Below are 22797 nucleotides of genomic sequence, written 5' to 3' on the forward strand. Positions count from 1 at the left end.
GGAGCTACTCCTGGGAGAGGTGGCCCCTGCAACCGCTCCTGCGGGGGCGGACCTGCACATGGAGGGCAGGCTGCATCGGGGCAGGCTGCACGGGGAGGTAGGCAGGAGGGGCAGGAGCAGGAGGGGCCATTGCAGGAGGGGGCAGGGGCAGTGCTAGGAGAGGGATGGCGGGGGCATGGAGCAAGTGCAAGCCATCCCAACCCATTTACCACTGGTTATTCCCATCTATTGATTTCCAGACGGTGGTGAGTGTGGACTTTGAAGTCCCATTTATATCAATAGGAGTTAAGATGCTAATTTGGGGTACAATTTACCCTTGGGCAGAAAGGAGCCAGCACAGGAAGTGATGCATTGTTTTGCCCACTACACAGGGTGAAATTTCACCCATAATTCATGCCAATTTGAAAATGTAAGGCATGGGCTGAGTCTGAGTGTGCATGATTTGACTGGTGTTGAAGGGAACACTGATGTATTGGCATCTTCTGCAGCAATATAATGCATATGTCATGTTGGAAATGTGTTTCCTGTGGCAAATCTGTAGAAGACTCTAACCTGCTGCAGTCTTTGAGTCTCAAGACACTTCTCAGAATTATCCCTGAGTAATTGCTAGAGAAGACATAGCTTTAGGGGCATGAGCAGAGAACTGGGAACCTGATATTTCTTTCCTTCAAAATTTGACTATGACAATTACCACAGTTGTGAGCAAGTCCCCTTAACCTCTCTCCCTCACTTTCCCCCAGTCTGTGGCATGGAGTTGATAAATTCCCCTCCCATGGTTGTTCTGAGGACCAATTAGTTAATGTTCAGTTATTTTGAAGATAAAAAGTGCTAAATATTATTTGTAGTATATTCTTATTTCTTAGTTTGATTTTTGGTGCAGTCACAAGAAACAGCCTCATGAAATGTACATCTCATTTTTATGAGAGCCCCAGGGATAGCAGTTATTTTACCCAAAAGTTACTTTTATGTTGTAAAATACAGGTAGCAACCAGTCAAAAGACAAAAAGCATCTCTGGAATTTAAACTTGAGTGTTTTGCTTAATGCAGCTGAGCAGGAATTTATGCTGTCAGTGAAGTTTTCAGAGTCAGGCTATGCTATTTAAAATGGAATTTCACACTAATGAGCCTAAAATAAAATTATGTCTGGAAGGAGATTTCAAAGTACACTCAGTTATATCAGTCATTTCATATAAACAGAGAAATTGCATCTGTAACCAAACAGCGTCCTCTGCTGGACAATAACATTTTATTCAAAACAACACGCTTTTTTATCCACTCAAGCTCATCTGAAGAAGTGGGTTTTGTGCACAAAAGCTCATGATTCTCTCTCTCTCTCTCTCTCTCTCTCTCTCTCTCTCTCTCTAAAATAATGTTAGTGTCTAAGGTACCACAAGACTGCTTGGTTTTTTTTTTTAAGTTACAGACTTACACGACTACGCCTCTAAGACATTTTATCCTCAGTGGTCTTGAAGGAAAAGGAGAGAAATGATGGTGCTATTAGTCTTTAAAATGTTGCTTCATGTTAAATCTCTAAATTTGAACTGAAAGTTAGATTACATTAACTTCAAGAGTAGATCTTAGAATCACAGAATGGTAGGACAATCTGGGACTTAAAAGGTGCGTCTGCACAACACCCAAAACTCAGTCTACAGAGTGCCAAATTTTAGAATACAGAGCTATGTCGAGCCATCCCTTACTCCTCGTACAATGAGGTTTACAGGGATGGTGAAATAGCATGTCCACTATATTTCAAAATAACAGACGCATTCAAAAGATGCGGGATAGCTATTTCGGGATATCTCTGGTATCCCGAAATTAATTTGCTGTGTAGACATACCCTAAGAAGTCTTCTAATCCAGTCCACTGCACTCAGGGAAGGTCTTTCTATTATCTTGACCATCTCTGACAGGTATTTGTCTAATCTGATCTTTAAAATCTCTAATGACAGAAATTCCATAGCCATCCCAGGCAATTTATTCCACCACTTAACTACCCTGACAGGAAGTTTTTCCTAATGTCCAACCTAAACTTCCCTTGCTACAATTTAAGCCCAGAGCTTCTTGTTCTATGCATTTTAGTACATATTGATTTTATCCTTTCATATTTTATCATTAATTTAATTCCTTTGTGGATGTAGAGAGTGGTGATATTTATCAGACACAGGTTAATAATTTGTAACAAATAATATTCAACAAATGCTCACTCTGAATAGACTCTAAACATTTTGCATTTTTCTTCAGTGCATTTATTATATAAAATTATTTGGGAAGGGATTGTAGCTAATGTTTAAGTCTATGGCACTTTTATGTGCAATTTACTGCCATTATTCAATATTCCATTTGTTTTGAGTAGATGCACTTAGTATGTTTCTGTTCCTTGGATAAGCCTAGTTCTCATGATCATGTTTCCAGTGCAAATGCAAATCTGAAATTAGCTTTCAATGACTATTCTACTATTTCTTTAAAATTCACTGTTCTTGCCAGTAAACTCATTTTCTACAAGGTTCACAGAAAGCAAACACTGAGGGGAGTATGACCACAGTCAAAAAGAATTAGTTTTAAAATTAAAATAATTATTAGCTGCATTTTTGCACAGTATTTGCCCAGTTCTAATATTTAACCACAGAAATTGCTCTAAAGGAATATAAGATGTTACCCTGCCATATTTGCTATCCTTTAACAATTTCATGTTCCTTTCAACACCTGGACAAATAGATGGCTTACAATTTCTAGTGACATGGTGTAAACTGCAATAAACATTTAGGAAAAATTATTAACTTCTGACTGCATGAGTAATACAAAGCTTCAGAACATCCACAGTATGGTGCAAAAGAGACCTTACGTCAGGACTGACTAAACCAGATGGCTCAGTAATTTAGATGTTTGTAGTTGAAATTGCTTACCAGGCATGTCAGCACCTGTTTCATAAAACAATAATCACTATAAACAATTTAAAATGTATGATCAATAGAGCTCTTTACAAACAAAACTAGCAAAAAAGATTTCTACATATTAAAGCCATAATGATCAGATCGTCTTGTTTGACCTCCAGTATAACAGGTCAAAATCCAGATTCCCAAGCCCATCTAAAGGAGGCTACTAAGTGGCCTGTGTGGAATTAGAGCATTGGTCTCAGTATTAGGCCATTACTTCACTCTGGGGAAGATTGACACTGCTGCGATTGATCTTCTGGAGTTCAGCTTAGCAAGTCTAGTTAAGACCCACTAAATCCATTGGCTTCAAGTGGAGAAACTCAAATTAATATATGTTGACTCCAGCTACATAATTAATGTTGCTGGAGTTGCCTATCTTGATTTGACCTTCCCCTTTAGTGTAGACTTGGCCTTAGTAGCACTAGAATTCAACCAAGCAAGCTAGCCAGTCCACAACAGGCTTTCTCAAAATGAGGATAAATGAGAGTCCCTTATATAGTCAAGTCTAATGCTCTCCCAACTGAGCTATTTTTTGTCAGGTGAGAAGGGACAATCTAAACTGGAAATTATTCTTTAAGACAATGGTTCTCAAACTTTTTGGCCCACATCCCACCTTGCTCAACACAGACCTATCTGTGTACTATCAGCCAACCACCCATGATGACAAAATAGGTGTAAGAGCGGCATGGCAGTACGGGTCCTGGGAGAGATGAAAGGAGGGTGAAGGTGCAGGGTAGGGGGGTGCATAAGGAGGATGGGTGTGTGGGTCTGGGTATGAGGAGAATGGGAGATGCTTACCTGGCTCCATGTCTCCCCAAGCTCCCAGGCACTGCCCCCTGCTGCTCCCATTGGCTGTGATTCCAGCTAATAGGAGCAATGGGAAAAACTTCCAGGCAAGTGGTCTCCTGCATTGCCATTCCCTTAACAAAGGGGAAGAGGAGCAGCAGCAGCATGCAGAGCTGCTTCCTTTCCCCAAAAGCTGGATCCAGCTCATGAGGTTCGTCCCCCACACTACCAAGAAGCTAGTGATCCAACCTCGCAGAGGGGGGCACGGAGCTGGAGTGCCAAAGCAGGTTCCTGCTGCAGCATGGGCAAGATGGTCCCATGGACCACACTTGAAGAACCACTGCGTTAACGGTTATAGTGAGTTTTAAAATTCAGCCCTTGCGGCTGGGGCAGTGAAGCTGCACTGTTCCTTCCAACTCTGAGACCCAACTCCTCCACTGCTCCACAGTTCCTCCAAGGATGAAGTGTGTTACTGTAATATTTTTAAAGGGTCCTGCTTCATTCACTACTTGAAGTCAGTCAGCACCATTGGCTCTCACACTGGGGAAATGGAGAGACCCATGTTTACACCAATTTCTTGGGGGCCTAGATATTAGCTAGAATGCTGGTGCCACAGGGAATGCAGAGCTGCAATTTAGCTCATCCTAATTCAAGGGAATGAATTCCCTTCATTCCCTACTATTCTTCTGCATGAGTTTAAGCTAGCTAAAGCCTACCCTAAAAACAAAGCACTTTCCATACACATTTCCATTCTTATCTGTCATATTTTTATGAATAAGTACCAATAACATATAAAGGATCATTTATCCATATTAATCATCCTATTGAACTCAGTGGGAGCATTTGTGTGAATAAGGACTATGGGCATGTGGCAAAGAATTGCAGGTCCAGGCACTAAGAATGCAGTATATATACTCCCCATCAGTTTCATAAGTGCATCAAAATTATGCAACACAAAATACATTTTCCCTTAGCCTTATCCATCATCACTATACCAAGTTGAAGGAATATTTTAATTTAAAAAGGTGGGAAAGCTTGATCTTTTATGGCTCATAGATAAGCAGTGATAATTTTTACAGTTATCTGACATAGTGAAACACTGTTTCTTTCCTTTTATAGACAGTCGCACAAATAGTGATTGGAAGCGTGGGGAGAGGAACCAGAGAGGGGGGTATATTTTATTTATTTTGTAGACAGATCAATAGATATTACCAGTAGTGAAATGATGTGGCCTTATCTATGTGTTTGGACTTTATAAGAAATGATAAGATTTGTAGAGAAAAACTTCAAAGAAGAATATTATTCTTGGTAAGCTTTGGTGTGTATGAGTTAATAAATTATAGTTGTCCTGGCCCTTAGGAATTCTAGTCTGTCTAAATTTCAGTTTTGTTTTCCACTTTCCCTCCCTAGCGGAGTTGAACCTGGGAATAGCATCACTCAATGGCTCGTTAGTTTGATAAACTGGCATAAGTGACTATAGCTACAATGGGTACCTCTAGAACAGAAGCATTTATAGGGCTCAGGGGAATTCTGAAAAACACCAGAAAGTCTTTAGGTACTGAATCACAGCCAAGTATTCTGAATCTCTAATTTTTTTTTTCTGAAAGAATGTCAGAACTAAAATATGGAATATGCTTTTCCCACTTGGATTCTATTACTTGTAAAGCATTCAAAAGCTTCTAGAGTAGAATTATCTCTGTACCTTGTTAGAGAGAAAGCAAAACTCCACTGAGTATTAAAGGAGTCCTTCTGCTTGGGTTGCTTTCCATTTTCGACCCAACAATATCATAAAAATGACTAAATATTAGACTTGAGCAGTGCAATTTTGAATCCATCATATATTTGTTAGTTATCATGTTTATCCCACCAGTGTTTCACTATGCTGCTTTATTTATACAACATGTGGCTAAATAAATTTCACAAGATAACTAGTTTATTTTCAGTAGTGTCATATCCATCACCAAAATAACCAGTTAATTATGACATAGCCAACCTTCAGAATAAATTGTTTGTTTTAAAGGTTGTTCAGGTTATGATAGCAGCCAACCTTTATCTAGGAAAAGACAGAATTAAAGAGAAGCACATAGCAGTGAAAGGAAAAAAGAAGTGACAATCACAACAGAGGCAGAGATTGCAAAGACAAAAAGTAATATGCAGGTACCTTTTAAAAAAATGCAACCATTTTAGAATTTTGTTGTGACTGATTCAACAAAATTCTGAAGTATGTACATAGCTTAAGCATGAATGGGAGTTATGTGTATGCATTTAAAGATAAGCATACAAGTGTGTGTGTTTTGCTGAATAGGGATTGCTTATGCTTAAAACTAAGTTATGTGTTTAAATGTTTGCTGAATCAAGGCCTAACTGACCCAAACAGCAAGAGAAAAATTAAGCATTCAGTGTATCACTATTGGAACTCTAGGGTTTCCAGAGCTACAGACTGAAGAACTTGTTGAAGAAAATATTGTGCTCAATTAATGTGAAGTGAACCCGGTTTAACTCCCACTGAAGTCATTGATTACAAGATACTGGATGCTCAGCACTTCGGAGAAACTGGCCATTCAATGAGATACCTAATTTCAGCATTCCATTTTACAAAGCTTGAAGGCCTGTGTCTTGTAAATGCAAAATATTTTTGCAAGTTAAGAGATGGTATAAATGGTAATTTAACATGGAAATTCCAAAAAGCAAGAATCATTCATCTGTGAAAATAAACAAACATAATCAGAAGTTTACTGGGAAACTGAGTTTAAGTTAAGACACTTAGACCCAAAATTTCCTAAGCATGGCCTAGCATTTTTATTTTACAACTGACAACGAAGTTTGATTGCTGCATTAAAACACAAAACCCTGAAAATGTACCCAACATAGTTTTTAGACCAACTGTCTGACAATTAATAATAAGATATATTAACAAAAAACAAATTGTTATTTTGTTATATTATTCATTTGGGGTACATTCCCTATTGTCAATGTGTTATATATCAGCACAGTGAATAATATTTTCACACAAAATTATTTTAGGGTTCAAAGAGCAATAAGAGATAAATTCATTTAATTTGATCATCTAATCTGAGAAGCGCACACATACTGAAAATATTGGATAAATAGAGACAATATTAAATGTTAAACTTACCTACTTTGCATTATGAATTAAAATGACATTATTTTAAAACATTTGAAAAAGAATCATTGTAATTATATGTTATCATCATGGAGACAGATTACCTATTCTTTTAACATAATTAATTTGATGCACAATTAATTTATGTTGCTGCATATGTCATTATCCATCAATATAATGATGGATTACTAAGAATTATTTTCTAGAATTTTGTTCTTTTAATTGCCCTGTTTATTTTTCTATAAATCCATCTTTCATTTGTCTTTCTCCTACCTCTGAAAATTTTAATTATGATTTACATTTCTTTTTCCTCTTCCGCCACCCACTGAATGTGATTCTCATCTCATTTGCATTGGTTTTACCCAACTGTAAATACACTAGGCAGAGGAATAAATCCTGATTTACATCAGTGGATACAAGCTTAGAATCAGGCCTTATGCTGTTTTTAATTCTAATAATTTTGAGCTTTTGTAGTATTTTTTCCTGCACCCATTCCTTTCATATTCCTTTAATATGATTTTTTTCTCTTTTCTGTTAAACCTTTCCCACTCTGTTTTGCAAGATAAATACAATAAAAGGTGTAATATATTAGGGCTCTATCTCACTTTTAGAGTTTTATCTATAGTTTATACAAATCAAAAAGGTGTCTTTCCGTTTACTTCAGTGGGTTTTCAATCAGTTCCTTGGTTTTTCTAAGCTGGCAAGCTAGGATAACACTGCCCCTATATGATCTCAAATCACATAGGGATGTCTAGAATTTTTGTATAAAGGTAACAGTCTATAAGCCTCAGAGGGGTAATTGTCTGCAGGCCTGTGGGAGTGACATCTTTTTCCAGGCTAGATTGTAGCCACCAATTATCCCCCACCCTCCCCCGCAGCCTCCAGCCCAGGGAAGCTGCTCTTGGCTTCCTGGCCACTAGAGGACCCATCCCACCTCTCAGCAGCTGCCTTATCCTGCTTACCTAGGGCTAGTGCTAGCTGCAGCCTTCTGTAAGCTGGTGGTGGCTGCTTGGTTGCTCTCTGGATGTGCAGAGGCAGTGAGGGTGGAACAGGAACCCACAACCCCAGGCTCCTGAGGCTGATGCCTTACACCAGAGGACCCATCCTAGCTCCCATGGCTGCCTGATCCTCCCTATATTCAACTAGTGCCAGCTCCAGTCCAGGGCAAGCTGGTAGTGGGTGCCCAGCTTCTTGCTGGGTGGTTGATGGGGGGACAGGGACTCAAGGCCAGGACCCCAGTCTCCTGAGGTTTTTAATCTTACCCATTAGGCCACTGGAGGACCCACCCCACCCCTCTATTGTCAGTGGCTGCCTTATCATTCCCACCTAGAGTTGGACCTAAACTTCTGTCCCTCAGACAGTAGGGAGCTATCTAGATGCACATTAAGAGAGTGAAACTGATTAGAACAAATTATTCTACACTCCAAAGTGCAACTACAGCAGAAATTAAGTATAATGCTATTGTAGAAAAAAATATATTAAGTTATATCTGCCTTGATTAAAAGTGAATATGCTGGAAAAACAGTACAGAGGCTGAGAGGTGATGTTTCAGTAATGAAGCCTTCTCTAGACTGTGGAAAATAGATTAAAACTGATTGTTGTAACTATCTTAACTATGATATATTTTGGACACACCCCAAAGAACCCATCATGAGCATTTACCATATTTTCTACTTCTAGGTTATGTTTTCATAAACCTATTTTATAGTCAATAACTATATATTTATGCTGATACAATAGAAGGCGTGTTTCCAGAGTTCCAATGGAAATTCTGTAAAGCTTGTGTGATTTGAGTTCCCAAGTGCATTTCTAAAACCGTATCATTGTTCAGGATATAACAACTTGTATGGTTTAATTCAAATGTGGGGGTTATTCTAAATCATTTTATGGTATTATTTAAACATCAGTCTCTTGTATGTAGAACTGGGATGAAAATGTACCTGTAGTCTCAGAGGGGGATATTTGTAGTGTTTTCAATCATCTTATACCTACTATGTGTTATTCAACATAATAGTTCAGCAGGCTCTGTTTTTGAGGCCAAAACTAGAATTTTTCCCTCTTGCATCCTCATCCATCCTGTCTGAAGCTGTTGTTTTCGCAAAATAAATCAACAGAGATGTCATGTGGATGTCACATTCTGAGGGGAGTAATGTTCAAATTCTAATGTGAACTATAATCTGAAACTATGTGCATTTGTTTAGTGCATACACTAAATTGCCAGCGTTTATCAGTGATTACACACACAGGTAGGCTGAACAGATGTCCTGATTTTTATAGGGACAGTGCTGATATTTGCCTATCACCCTCACCTAGTCCCAATTTTTCACACTTGTTGTCTGATCACCTACACAAAGGACTATTCTGAAAAGAATATTCAGGATGCAAAGACAAGCCCTCAAAAGTAAGGAAATATCAGAATTAAATTTGTCTGTTCAATCTGAATTTGCCCCTTTGGAGCAGCTGCATTAGGGTTTAGTCTTTAATTACATACTTGCATAATACTTTTCCAATCTGCTCTCTCTATGGCCTCCTCTCCCATCCTCTTGCCTGCTCTTGTCTCCCCTACATCTGTTTTTCTTTCTATTCTGCCTCAGAACTAGCAGAGGAATCATAGAAAGCGCAGAAGACAGATTATTCCTCATTTTACAGTAGATCCTAGTACACAGTAGTCTATAGCCCTGAGAGTAGTGAGTGCAGGGAAAGTCCTGCTCAGCTACCTCTGCATCCAGAAATGTAAGTGTGGGATGATGACACTGGAATGCAAATGGAGAGGGAATGGAGACACTTAATTTGCTTTGTTGTGCTTGTATTTACCTGAGCTGTGTCCTGGGTGAGCCTTGTGTGGGATGGGTAAACACGAGCACCCTCTAGTGCAGAACTGCAGAGACACAGCAACAGCCTGCCCAGAATTGTCTACTTACTATATATTTGAGAGTTTGTCTGTTTGTTCAAGAACTCCTCCTAAATGGTAAGAGTTAGGACCGCCAAATTTGGTATATAGCTTTCTCTTATAATTTAAAATAGCATAAGGTTTTGATTGTGCCTGAAAATGTGTTGGAATGGGATTACTTCTCATACGCGTCTCATAAAGCCATACACAAGAAACAGAATCACTAGGCCCGTGGTCCCCAACACGGTGCCCGCAGGCGCCATGGCGCCCGCGGGGGCATTTGCATGCACCCGCCAGGTGCTCAGGGCTGGCCTGGCCCCGGGCACATGGTGCGGCGCTTGCGGGGAGCGCCGGCCCCAGGCGCGCGGCGCTTGCGGGGGGAAGCGCCGGCCCCGGGCGCACGACGCTTGCGGGGGGAAGCGCCGGCCCCGGGCGCGCGGCGCTTGCGGGAGGGAAGCGCCGGCCCCGGGCGCGCGGCGCTTGCGGGGGGGGGGGGGGGAGCGCCGGCCCCGGGCGCGCGGCACTTGTGGGGGGGGGGGGAGCGCCGGCCCCGGGCGCGCGGCACTTGCGGGGCGGGGCCAGCTCTGGGCGCGTGGCTATGGGGGGGCCCCTGGCCCCGGGCAAGCAGCTATGGGGGGGGGCGCCCCCGGGTGCGCAAGTGTCCCTGCCCCCTGGCGCCCGGCGGGCGAACGGCCACCCCCCCGGCGCCCAACAACCTCAAAAGGTTGGGGACCACTGCACTAGGCAGTTAAAAGGGACTGCAGAGGGCACAGTCCTCCCCTCCCCCCACATGTCCAGAACTACCCCAAGTCTCACACTCCCAGGTACCCATTAGGCAGGACCAGAAGCGGCTTGTGCAAAGGTTCTTTTGCAAGAAGTCTTACGCAAGAAAACGTCCACACTGCCATGTGCGAGATGTGCTTTTGCGCAAGAGTTCTCATGGCAGTGTGGATGCTCTTTTGCGCAAGAAAGCTCTGATGGCCATTTTAGCCATAGGGTTTTCTTGTGCAAGAGCTCCTGCACAAGAGGGCTTACACCTGATAAAAAAGAGCGTAGCTCTTGCGCAAGAAGCCCTCTCTTACCACGCCGTACTGTAAATTTCCTTGCGCAAGAGCAGGCGGGCAGTGTGGACGCTCTGCAGATTCTTGCGCAAGAACGGCTGTACTTGCGCAAGAAGCCATGAGTGTAGACACAACCCTTGAGTCCTACAGGGATATTATTGGCTGTTCCCCTTCATCAGGGGAAAAGTGCAGTTTGCTGCATTCCTCATTTTGCCTGGACCTGCCACAGCTGTGCCTACTGAAGCTGCAGTAGCCATGGAGTGGTGCTTCTCACCTGGTCCCAAGTTGCTATGGTGAGAGTGGGCTGAGGTAGTCCTCTTCCAGGGGCAGCCTGCATGCTGAACCCCTCATCCCCTGCCCCACCCCCAGAGCAATGATTTAAATGAAGCATGTGCGTTTATTTTATTTTAAAAAAAAATCAAAAAATAATTGAGTTAAGGACCTAAGCAATGCCAGGTAAATCTTCTAGTATGGCTATAAGAGACATGCTGTGTGGAACTGAATGGGTAATAACTAACAGCAGCCTGTAGAAGACAGCAACAGGCTGCACACTAACTATAGCTTACAAACTGCACCAGCAGCAGCCTGTACTGAGACTATAAGCAGCAACCTGAAGGGTTCAGTGAGTTATATGGGCCCATAGTGCCCAGGCTCCAGGAAGATGCCTGGCCCCGGGGAGCCTGGCTCCACCACAGTTTGGGGCTGGTGCGTCTTCCCTGGTGCATTCCCTAGCCTTGCCTGCTGCCCCCTGCTCAACTAAAAGGGTGTGGGATCCCCCAATACCACATAGGGGAGTTGGGCTAAAGCACCTTGAGCCCCCTTGCAGTCAATGGGAGCTGTGGAAGTGGTGCCTGCAGAGGTGTCAGAGAGGAGTGCAGGTCACTTAAGAGAGCTGCCCCAGTTAAGTGTCATATCCTGTACCTGCTCCCTTCCAGAGCCTGCACCAGCCCAGAGCTTGTACCCAGCGCCTAACCCAGGGGTGGCCCGTGCCTATAGGCAAACTAGGCAGCCGCCTAGGGCACCAAGTTGCATTGGGCGCCAAATTCCAAACCCTGCCCTTTCCATTTCCCATTCCCTTTCCAGTGCCTTACCTGGAGCATGGGGGGAGGGGTCGGCCCAGGGGAAGGAGGAACATGGGGGGGGTCAGCCCCGGGGGAGGAGGAACACGGAGGGGGTCAGCCCCGGGCGAGGAGGAATGCGGGGGGGGGGGGATCTCCCCTGTGCTGTTCGGCCCCGAGGGAGGAGGAACACGGGGGGGGAGGGTCGGCCCCGGGGGAGGAGGAATGCGGAGGGATTTCCCCTGTGCCGTGGGAGGGAGGGGGTCAGCCCCAGAGGAGGAGGAATGCGGGGGGGGGATCTCCCCTGTGCTGTTCGGCCCCGAGGGAGGAGGAACACGGGGGGGGGGGGTCGGCCCCGGGAGAGGAGGAATGCGGAGGGATTTCCCCTGTGCCGTGGGAGGGAGGGGGTCAGCCCCAGAGGAGGAGGAATGCGGGGGAGTCATCTCTGGGGGAGGAGGAACGCGGAGAGATTTCCCCTGTGCGTTTGGGCAGTGAGAAGCAACCCCCCCCCCCCAAACACACACACACACATTCCCCTTGTGCACCAGAGCCCAGGGAGGCCACAGCTAGTAGATTTGATGCCCCCCTTCTACATTCTGGGGTGGGGCCAAAAATGAGGCCTTCAGTGTGTGGGAAGGGGCTGCTGGGAAGCAGGGGTCTGGCCAGGAGGAAGGGTGGGTGCAGGGCCTAATGCTGGAAGGGAAGCCCCTATTCTCAGAGGGGGGGTAGCCCCGGGAGAGGCGCATGCCGGCTTCTCTCTGGGGGGGTGGGATCTTGGGAGGAGGCCTGTTCCCTCTCCCCAGCCCCTGAACTCCATCCCCCGGCCCCTCAGCCACCAGCCCCAGAACTCCAACTCCTTCCCCAACCCCCTGACCCTTCAGTCACCAGCCCCAGAACTCCAACTCCTTCCCCAACCCCCTGACCCTTCAGTCACCAGCCACAGAACTCCATCCCCAGCCCCTGAGCCCCAGCACAGAACCAAAACCCTCAGTCGATATCTGCCCTTGGGGTTGGGGGATGCCGATTGCACGGTTCGCCTAGGGCGCCAGTTGCTGGCAACTAGTCTAGGGCCGCCCCTGGCCTAACCTCCTACCCCAACCCAGAGCCCAAGTCCCTACCCTCTCCCATCCACCCCCCTCCCAGAGCCTGAGGTAGTTGCTGTGGGAAGAGGGAACTTGGATCCATTCTAGGCACCACCAAAACCTGCCGCCCTAGCAACCCACCCCAGGCCTATAGAATCAGCTGTAGGATGCTACTCATACCCCTGGATCCAGACTCGGAGACTAGGGGCTTCCCTTGCAGCATTAGGCCCTGCACCCACCCTTCCTCCTGGCCAGACCCCCGCTTCCCAGCAGCCCCTTCCCACACACTGAAGGCCTCATTTTTGGCCCCACCCCAGACTGTAGAAGGGGGGGCACCAAATCTACTAGCCGGGGACGCTCTGGTGCACAAGGGGAATGTGTGTTTGGGGGGGGGGGTTGCTTCTCACTGCTCAAACCAGGTCCTCCCCCCCCCGAATCAGCACCAGGGCTGCCGGCTGCGGCCCCGTTCGCCGCCCCAGTAGGAGCAGGTGGGTTCCGCCCGGGAGGGCAGCGGCCTCCCTGCTACCACTGAGCATGCTCACAGCGCGGGGGCGCGCTCGCTCCCTCGCGTCAGTCCCCGCGCGGGCCGGGGGTCCCCGCGGCCAGTGAGCCCCTTGCAGGCGGCCGCGCCGGGCCGTGCAGCGCGCCATGAACCCGGGCGGCGGGGGGGCGCCGGGCTTCGTCGGCCCCGTGCCGTGTAAGTGCCGAGCGGGCCAGGCGCGCTCCGGGGCCCGAGCAGGCCCCGAAACCTGAGTAACGTAAGCAGCGGGCGGGCGGGCGCAGGGCTGGGGGAAGCCGGGAGAGCAGCCAGGGGCTGGGCGGGCCGGCTGCTTCGGAGCGGGCCGGGGCCTGGAGAGCAGCAGCAGGTGCCAGTGCGCGGAGGCGGGCGGACCCTGGGCTCGGAGCTTCCCTGGCGGGACCCAGGCTCCGACACCCCGCCCAGGAGAGGCCCCTGCAGCCGCCGAGAGGTGCTGCCCGGCGCCGGTCGGCGGAGACGGGCTCTGGCCTGCAGCACCGAGCGCTCCTCCTCCAGCCGCGGCTCGGGGTCCGGGAGAAAGGGGAACCTGGGGGCTGAGTAGCGGGGGCGCTTCTAGCTCCCCACTGGGGCGCGCATCAGACCGCGGGCGGCGGCAGAAGAGGCCAGAGAGGCAGAGTAGAGGTGGGAGGAGATGGTACTGGATGGAGGAGCCAGGCGGCGGTAACAGGTCGGGAGTTAGGGCTGGGACACATGGGACAGTTGGGGATAGGGGAGGCACGGGGAGAAAGTGGAGGGTAGGTGGTAAGGGCAGCAGGGATGTTAGAGTTTAACCAAATAACCAGTTATCCGACAAGTTGATAATTATCCATTTAAACTCTGAAGCCATCTTCCCAGGACTGGTTCCTACTGGCCTGGCTCTCAGGGAGGCTTTTGCCATATAAAGCTTAAATACGCTTTATGAGGAGAGCCCAGAGCTTGTGTATCCGTGTACAGCGTGTCCCTGTGTACATCAGTTCCACACTAATGTTGTTGACACTTGTAGGAACTGTGACTTTGTTTTAAGGCCTCTCATTCCCCTCTTACATCGAGCAAAAAAAAAAAAAAAAGAGACCAATTCGTGCATGAAGTCAGCTGTGTGGGAAAAAATCCCTCCACTTTACCTTGTTTCACTGTACTGCCATGTTTTTTGGAACATATCTTGGATGCATAGCCGGGACGCCCTGTAACGCTAAGATTTTCAGCGTTACCGGGTTACCATTTTAACCAACTTTTTACATCTCTAAAAGGCAGTCTTGTTGCTTGGTCTCAGCCAGGCAAAAAACATCCTGGCACCTCACTCCAGGGCCATCCATGTTCATTAAGGTCTCACTCCTATTCCCCATAATTGGAGCACTCGGCAAAGGGCTAAATTTTTGGGGAAAGCTACCTGAACACTTAGGGCAAGCTCCCTGAGCCTAGTGTGCTGGGAGAATCAGTGTAGGCCCTTTGGGCCCAATGCACATAGGCATTGTGTAACAGTGCAAACCTCATGGTTTTGAGGGTGATTGTGTAGCATGCAAAGGTGCAAGTTCCTAGAGTGCAACTCTTGTGCAAGCGCCTGTTGCCAAGTGTGTTACAAGGAACCAGAGTATATCCTTATTGGCAACATAAAGTTCAGCATTGCAGGTATGCAAGTTTCACAAATAAAGTTTCCTAGGTACCCTAGTTTACTTTTTTTTTTTTTTTTTTTGAAAAAAGGATGAAATAACAGCTTTGTACTTCAAGCTGCTCAGCTCCTACTGACATCAGTGCCTTGAAACTTCATATTCCACTAAATATGCTTAGTTCTTAAACATTTGTAATACTCATCTGCTGAATGTTATGACTCTTGGTTTCATGGTTCCTGTTATTGTTCTGCCAATGGTAGATGAAAGGGATATTTGCAGATATTTCATTAGAGGTCCTGGTTCATATGATACTTGATAATCTTTTTTAAATTTCTTTTCACTTTTTTGTAGAAATGTTTTCATGTTTTGATTTCATCAATGTAAATTCTTTGATCTTCCATTTTTGTAGTTCCAGGAGGCACCACTGTCCTAGTGGAGCTCACCCCAGATATTCACATTTGTGGCATTTGCAAGCAGCAGTTCACTAACCTAGATGCCTTTGTTGCTCATAAGCAAAGCGGCTGCCAGCTGACCAGTACAACTGGGACCACTAGTACTGTCCAGTTTGTCTCAGAAGAAACTGTGCCATCAACACAGACTCAAACCACAACCAGAACAATTACTTCAGAGACTCAGACCATCACAGGTATTGCTTAGGAATTTGAAAGCCCATAACTTATAGAAATGTAAATCTGTGACCCATCATTAAGCTAAAACACTAGTTTGCACACAAGCATTCAGATATATTATAGGTGAAGGAAGGAGAAGCAATCTAACTACTTCATTAGCTTTGAAATAACACTATTCGCTTAATTTGACAATCAAAAATATGGATTAATTTATAATACCTTAAATTTTATGTGGCATGCAGCCAGCACTTAATGAAAGGAAACTGTAATTAGCGTCAGTATGAAAAATAGTGAAATTACACTGTATTTTTAGTGGTGCCCTTGGTAACAAACCCAGGTTTAGAGTTTTTGTTGATCCTCAATACAGGTCCTCCTTCTAAGAGAACACTGCATCTGGAAAAAGTGCTCCCCGTAATTAACTAGAAATACCATTATACTCATCATTCCTGCCTCTGCAAAAGGCAAAGTATTTGCAGAAGTTTACTTGAAAAAAGCTGCATACGTGCATATTTTCAGGTTTAGGACCTCATTGAACTAACTTGAAGAGACATTAATTTTCAGAGAGATTTGCAGAAAGGTTTTTTGGAAGGAGCAGGGGAATCTGATATACAAAAGTCTTAAAACTTTTGAAAGAGTAGTCAAATGGACTGAATTCAGGTCAGGTTGCCAGGAATTTTTGAGTTGTAATCCCTGCCCACGATTCACTGGATTTTTGAGGAATTGGTGAAATTATCTGCCTGTTGATTTACTCACCTGTAAAATGAGGACAATAATATCAACCTGTTTGATATTAGGAAAGTGGTAAAAGTAAATATAAAAGCCATTAATTAGTCTGCATAAAAATGGTTTTACCTACTGTGTCTATGGTTGATACCTAAAATGACTAACTGAAAAATTAAATATTAAAAAAAAATTTTTTTTCAGTTTTATAGTTCATACTTTTGACAACATTTATTATAAAGCCGATTTCACTGTTTCCCCCGAATACTGACTTAAGGCTCTGATTCTACTAACATTTAACAACATGCATGTACTAGGGATGTGAAAGATTAACCGGTGGGGCCTGGGGCAGCTGCCCCTCCCGCAGGATGTTGCTCCAGCCGTGCAAGGGGTCCTGCTGCAGACATGGGTTGTTCTGGTCGTCCAGACATGGCAGCCTGGCCCCCCTTTAATTGGTTAACCGGTTAAATATGGTGTTTAATGGGTTAATCAATTAAACTGGATTTTACATGCCCTAAATTGTGCTCATATAAGTAACCCTCTCTCCCAGACACTTCAGAAGAAACTGACCAGGCTCTGCAAAAGCGACGAGGAGTCCTGTGGCACCTTATAGACTAACTGAAGTGTAGGAGCATAAGCTTTCGTGGGCAAAGACCCACTTCGTCAGATGCATGTCTGATACTTGACCAGGCTCTGAGGTCTGCAGTTGTGTCACACCCTTATGCTTGTACAAATCTCACAGACTTCAGTGTTTGTAAGGGTACAAGGGACTACCCATGCATATCCAGTTACAGGATAGGAGTCTTGGTCAGTTTCTGTTTACGTGGGGCTTTCACTTGGTAAGGAGCCTTCAGCAGTTTCTTTTTGTTTACAGGGAGCTTTTACTTCGTAATAGGCAGAGAAAAACATTTTATAAAAGAATAGGCAAATGTGACTATAAAAATAGAATTAATTATGGGTGGTGCTTAATGGAATTGAATACAGACTTATACTATGAAAGCAGACCATTTTTTGTTTTTAGTTTCTGCTCCAGAGTTTGTTTTTGAGCATGGGTACCAAACATATCTGCCCAGTGAGAGCCGTGAACCTCAGACTGCCACTGTTGTATCCCTATCATCGAAAACACGTTCCAGAAAATCCACTACTGCAGTTACTCAAAAGAAACTGAACTGCTGCTATCCAGGTTAGGTATTGGCTACCTTTTCCTTTTTCTTTCATTTTACAATTGGTAGGTTTTGTATAGTTATAAATATGCTAGGCTTGCCTAAATTCGTGAAATTAATCTACACGGAATCTACAAGAAAACATGATATGCAAAGTCAGTGGAATTTTTGCCATTGACTTCAGTGAGGCTACATATACACTGCAGGCTTCTTGCGCAAGAACAGCCATTCTTGTGCAAAAACTTGCGGAGCGTCTACACTGCACACGCGTTCTTGCGCAAGTACATTTACAGTACAGCATCAGAACAGAGGGCTTCTTGCACAAGAGTTATTCCTCTCCCCATGAGGAATGAGCCCTCTTGCACACGAAGGCAATGTGGACGGGCAACAAGGGTTTCTTGCACAAGAAATCCCTATGGCTAAAATGGCCATCAGCGCTTTCTTGCTCAAAAGAGCGTCCGCACTGCCATGGACACTCTTGCACAAAAGCATATGGCGGTGTGGACGCACTCTAGTTTTTGCGCAAGAAGCCTGCAGTGTAGAATCCATCTCTCAGGTTCCGACCTTGCTCTGATGATGTGTGCTGGCCAGGATCAATGGAGCTGTACCTAGCTTCCAAGTGTGCTGAAACATCAGTTCAATAGTAGGACCTGATTAATATCCTGTGTTCCCAATCCTGTAAGTTATTTCCACAGTTCTGATGGACCCAAACGTTTACATGGATGGACAGATTTTAAGTATCTTCAATATTTAAATAAGATTAATTGGTAAAGTTACCATATAGTACACAAAATTCCTGCATAACAGATGCTTGATTATTTCATACAGGATTCAATGCTGCAAGTCTTGGGAGTTAAACTTTCCTCAAATGTTTTGTCTTGTTTGTTAAAATAGCGTTCACAGTATTGTTCCAAATCTTGTCTGTATCTGAGAACCTTATTTCACATGCACAGCCTTAGTTTGCGCACACACAAACTTTCAGGGCCCTACTCAGTATTCTTTAGTCAGGGAAAACTCCTTAGAATGAAGGCCCCAATGTATCAGGTAGGCCCCCACTATCTCTCATTTGAGACTATATGTGAAATTAATTAGTCTCCCTGTGTCCCCTGTGTACCGTAGAGTGCATCTCAAAACCCAGGCAGAGATTCCACACAATTTGTTTTAGAGATTACCAGGAGACATTCCAGAATGAGTTAATGCAGAGAAAGAATTATCTTCTAGGGAAGCACTAGAAGACTAAAGTTTATAGGTAAGTACAGCTACTTACTTATTGTAAGTAAGTATATGCAAACAAGATGTGGACTTCATTTTTTGGTAGTGTTGAATTTCTTCTCTTTATGTTTATATGTATGTACACATACACATGCACCCCACCCCACCGTAGAGTGATATATTTCATATATTTGACACAGAAATGTTACAGATACATGTCAAGAAAGGCAACATCCTGAATCTGTCAAAGTACATGTCCTATTGTCTTGTTATTCTTAAATTTAAAAATCTAATTTCTGGGGTATCTGTTTTATTTTCAGGTTGCCAATTCAAGACATCGTATGGTATGAAAGATGTGGAACGTCATTTAAGAACACACACAGGTAAACATCTAAAGCCATCACAATTCATTTTTCCTTCTTGTTATCAATAGCTGTTTCCCACAAAGAAAAGCATTGAGTTCTAAGTAGTCCAGCCTACATGTTCAAGAGGCACAATCCCTACCCTAGCTTCCTGGAAGGCAAGGTCTGTCCCTTTGGAATGCCAAATTTCACGTTAAGGTACAAACTACTGTAGTATGTTACAGTTTGTAACTTAGTCATTTGGCCTCCAGGTTTCAGAATATCAGTAATCATGTATCCTTCACTCATCACTGACACACGGGAACCTCCTTGGCATGAATGGGAAGCTGTTCTTCAGTGAATCACTGCTCTGTATGGTAGATAAGGATTAGAAATTTATAAAAATCTAGTTGAAACAATAATTTTTTTATTTCAAAAGCCAGTGTAAGGGCACAGTTTTTCAAAGGGTCTTCTGAATTGTTCTTGTAGTATTGACATACTTTACCTTTTCTGTCCACATTAGGAAGGGTGTTTAATGTGGAGGTGTTGGAAGGCATAAACATTGCAGGTGAATTTAAGATGGCCTTTAGAAAATTCAGGCTATTAGTATTTGAAAATTGTGTATAATTGCTTTTTGTTTTGTTTAGTTCAGAGGCTGAGGCATTACAAAAGTTATTATTTTGATGTTGTTTTGCTGGTTTTCAGGAGATAAGCCTCATAAATGTGAGGTGTGTAGCAAGTGCTTCAGTCGCAAAGATAAGCTGAAGATGCACATGCGTTCCCATACTGGCGTGAAACCTTACAAGTGTAAACATTGTGACTATGCAGCTGCTGACAACAGCAGTCTCAACAAGCACCAGCGCATCCACTCAAATGAGCGCCCTTTTAAATGCCAGATCTGTCCTTATGCAAGCAGAAACTCTAGCCAACTTACTGTACATCTCAGATCCCATACTGGTAAGTCTAGACAAGAATGTCAATTGGTAAGGCTTGAAAATGCATTGGGCCACACTTGAGGTATTTTGCTGCTAAAGATGTAGATAGGTGCCCAGTGGGATTTTCAGGATGTGAAGGGCAGTAGGAATTGTACATGAGAAAATGAGGTAGTAATGATAAATATGGACCAGAGAACACCTGATGCAGAATACATTCCTCTAATGTAAGTGTGTGCTGATTACACACCGGTACATATTATAGCTGTCTTTATGTGCATGGTCAGATTGCTCTTTTGCTTGGACTCAAAGCTGCAGAAGCCACGCAATGCGAGTAAAACAGAGCAAGAGATATACAGCATTATCTCCCATAAATTTAAACAAACTTATTTTCTAAGTAATTGCCTGAACAAGAAGTAGGACTGAATGGACTTGTAGGCTCTAAAGTGTTTACATGTTTTAGTATTTGAGGGCAGTTATGTAACAAAAAAAAATCTATATAAGTTTCACTTTTACAATAAAAAGATTGGACTACAGTGCTTTTATAAGATGAGTTAAAAAACAGGGCAAATATTTGTAATAAACATGAAGTGAGCACGATACACTTTTTATTCTGTGTTGTAATTGAAATGGATATATCTGAAAATGTTGAAAAACATTTAAAACTATTTACTAAATTTCATTTAATATTCTGTAGTGGTGCTTTGCTTAATGTTGTAATTATGTTCCTCAAAAAGGCTACGTTATGTGGAAGTGATGTGAAGTGAATCCAATTTCCCCATAAGAATTAATGTAAATAGAGACAGAGTGTGTTAAGTTCCAGGGAAATTTTTTTCAGCAGACAAAAGACAGCATATACATGTACAGTACAAGTTTTAAACAAATAATTTAATATTATGCACAGCAGTGGTGACTTTGAAGCCATTTCCCAGGGAATGTCTTGCTACTAAATGATGAAGTAGCACTTGACTGAGCCTTCAAGTGTAAATAGATTATTGTTGATGTAGCCACACACTCTACAAGGTGGCTGGATTGAGGCAGGAGGAAGAAAACGCAGTAGACACAGGTCAGTTTCCTTGCAGAAACTAAACATGATGACGGTGCACTCCACACTATCCTGCTGGAGTGCACCACTTTCTCCTCCAGACAGTGCACCACTTTCTCCTCCAGACAGTGCATACACAGCTGCACAGTGCCAGGTGGGAGGGAAAGGTGTGAGACAGGCACACTGTGCGTGTGAGACAGATGCGCATACACAGGTAATGTGTGGGAGGTTCATTTCCTCCCCAGATGCTATGAGTGAGAGGGGTAAGGAGCTGGCTACAAGTCAGTGGAGGGATGGGCAGGCAGTCCCACAAGTACAGGCTGCTTTTCCAGAAAATTCTGCAGGTAGTGGACAAAGCAGGAAGCCAAATTACATTATAAGGGAGCATTGCACAACTTTAAATGAGTACATGCTCTAATGGATAAGCAACATAAAATGTTAACCAGGGCAAGGTTAAATAAAGAGTTACTGTATTAACAATGCGATTAAAACTGTGACTAATCGAGTTAATTGCGTGAGTTAACTACGATTACTCAACAGCCCTTGTGCATAGATGTAAGCTATAGCAGTTCTGCCCCAGAAGGATTCATCCATGGTAGAAGGAAGACTAGTTTTATTCCTCCCTGCTTTTCCAAAAGGTAGCATTTCACTGCCACCTGATGAATTGGCAAAAAGTTCACCCCCAAAAAATATTATTGCCCTGTGAGGCCACGTGGCAACAATATAGAAGGATTCAACCAGTGAAGAACAAAGAATGAATAAACTCTTAGTGACTTTTTTAGCAGGTAAACAGGTAACGTGGTCATAAGACCACAAGCTTGCTTTGCCACTTTAAAATCATAGCCTTTGTGTCAAGTTGCCCTGTCAGGGCCACATGTTCCCCTTCCAAATAAATAATTTGATTCCACATAATAGAATTGGAAGAACTTCCACAAGTAACTCTTGTATGGATTATCTCTGAGAAACCTCATTCTAAAGTGGGGCTGAGATTTCATCCATCCCGCCTATCTATCTCTGCTCACTTTTATACTCAAATTTTGCAACCCTGTCAGTCCAATATGTGAAAACTGAGTTTCTGAAATATGTACTTCTTCAGTAAATAAGGTACAAATATGCCACCTTCAGTAAACGAGGTACACATTCGATAGCTGAGTCTTACCGTTCAACTAGAAGAGTATGTAGTTGTGACAGTAAAATAGGTAAGCTAGATTAGCAACTAGTGTATCTTCGTTAATAAAAATCTTTATCACAAACATAATGTGCTATATATCTCAATTATAAAATAGATGTGAGATTTGCACAGTATGCCACAACTTGATTTGAAAAATATGCCATTGATTTAGGTGCTTATGTTGCTGGATAAACAAACTATGCAAAATTATACAAATATCACAAAGATCTATAAAATATTAACATGTAAAATAAATTAGCCATATGCAGTTTGATTTTTAATATATAAAGCATTGACTGAATTTAGCACATTCCAGCATTTGTCTTACATAACATCCTATAGTTTTCACTTTTCTCCTTCCATGATGTGGCAGAGTAATACCAAAATAATGTCTTACTGTGCAAGTGGATCAGAGAAGAACTGTTAAGAATGAATAGTATTGTTTTGTAAATGCTAGTTTGTTACAGCATTTTGCGGGATTTTTTGTTTTGTTTGTTTTAATAAATCACCATCTCCTAAATGGACTC

General features: G+C 43.7%; 1 protein-coding gene across 4 annotated transcripts in view; it reads left to right on the plus strand.

Annotated features, from left to right (window-relative positions):
• ZFP64 (ZFP64 zinc finger protein) overlaps nt 1-22797 on the plus strand; it is a 160855-nt gene that overhangs the window by 131758 nt on the left and 6300 nt on the right. Inside the window, exons 1-5 of one of the 4 annotated variants that reach the window (XM_075901186.1) lie at nt 13472-13630; nt 15467-15703; nt 17410-17589; nt 19102-19164; nt 19828-20079. In XM_075901186.1, the coding sequence (XP_075757301.1) occupies nt 13582-13630; nt 15467-15703; nt 17410-17589; nt 19102-19164; nt 19828-20079 (781 nt within the window). In that variant the 5' untranslated portion in view covers nt 13472-13581. Of the gene's footprint in view, nt 1-13471; nt 13631-15466; nt 15704-17409; nt 17590-19101; nt 19165-19827; nt 20080-22797 lie in introns of those variants that run through there. The other 3 variants (XM_075901187.1, XM_075901185.1, XM_075901184.1) reach the window with 3 other exon arrangements.

Source organism: Pelodiscus sinensis, chromosome 18 (assembly GCF_049634645.1).
Source record: "Pelodiscus sinensis isolate JC-2024 chromosome 18, ASM4963464v1, whole genome shotgun sequence".
NCBI lineage: Eukaryota > Metazoa > Chordata > Testudines > Trionychidae > Pelodiscus > Pelodiscus sinensis.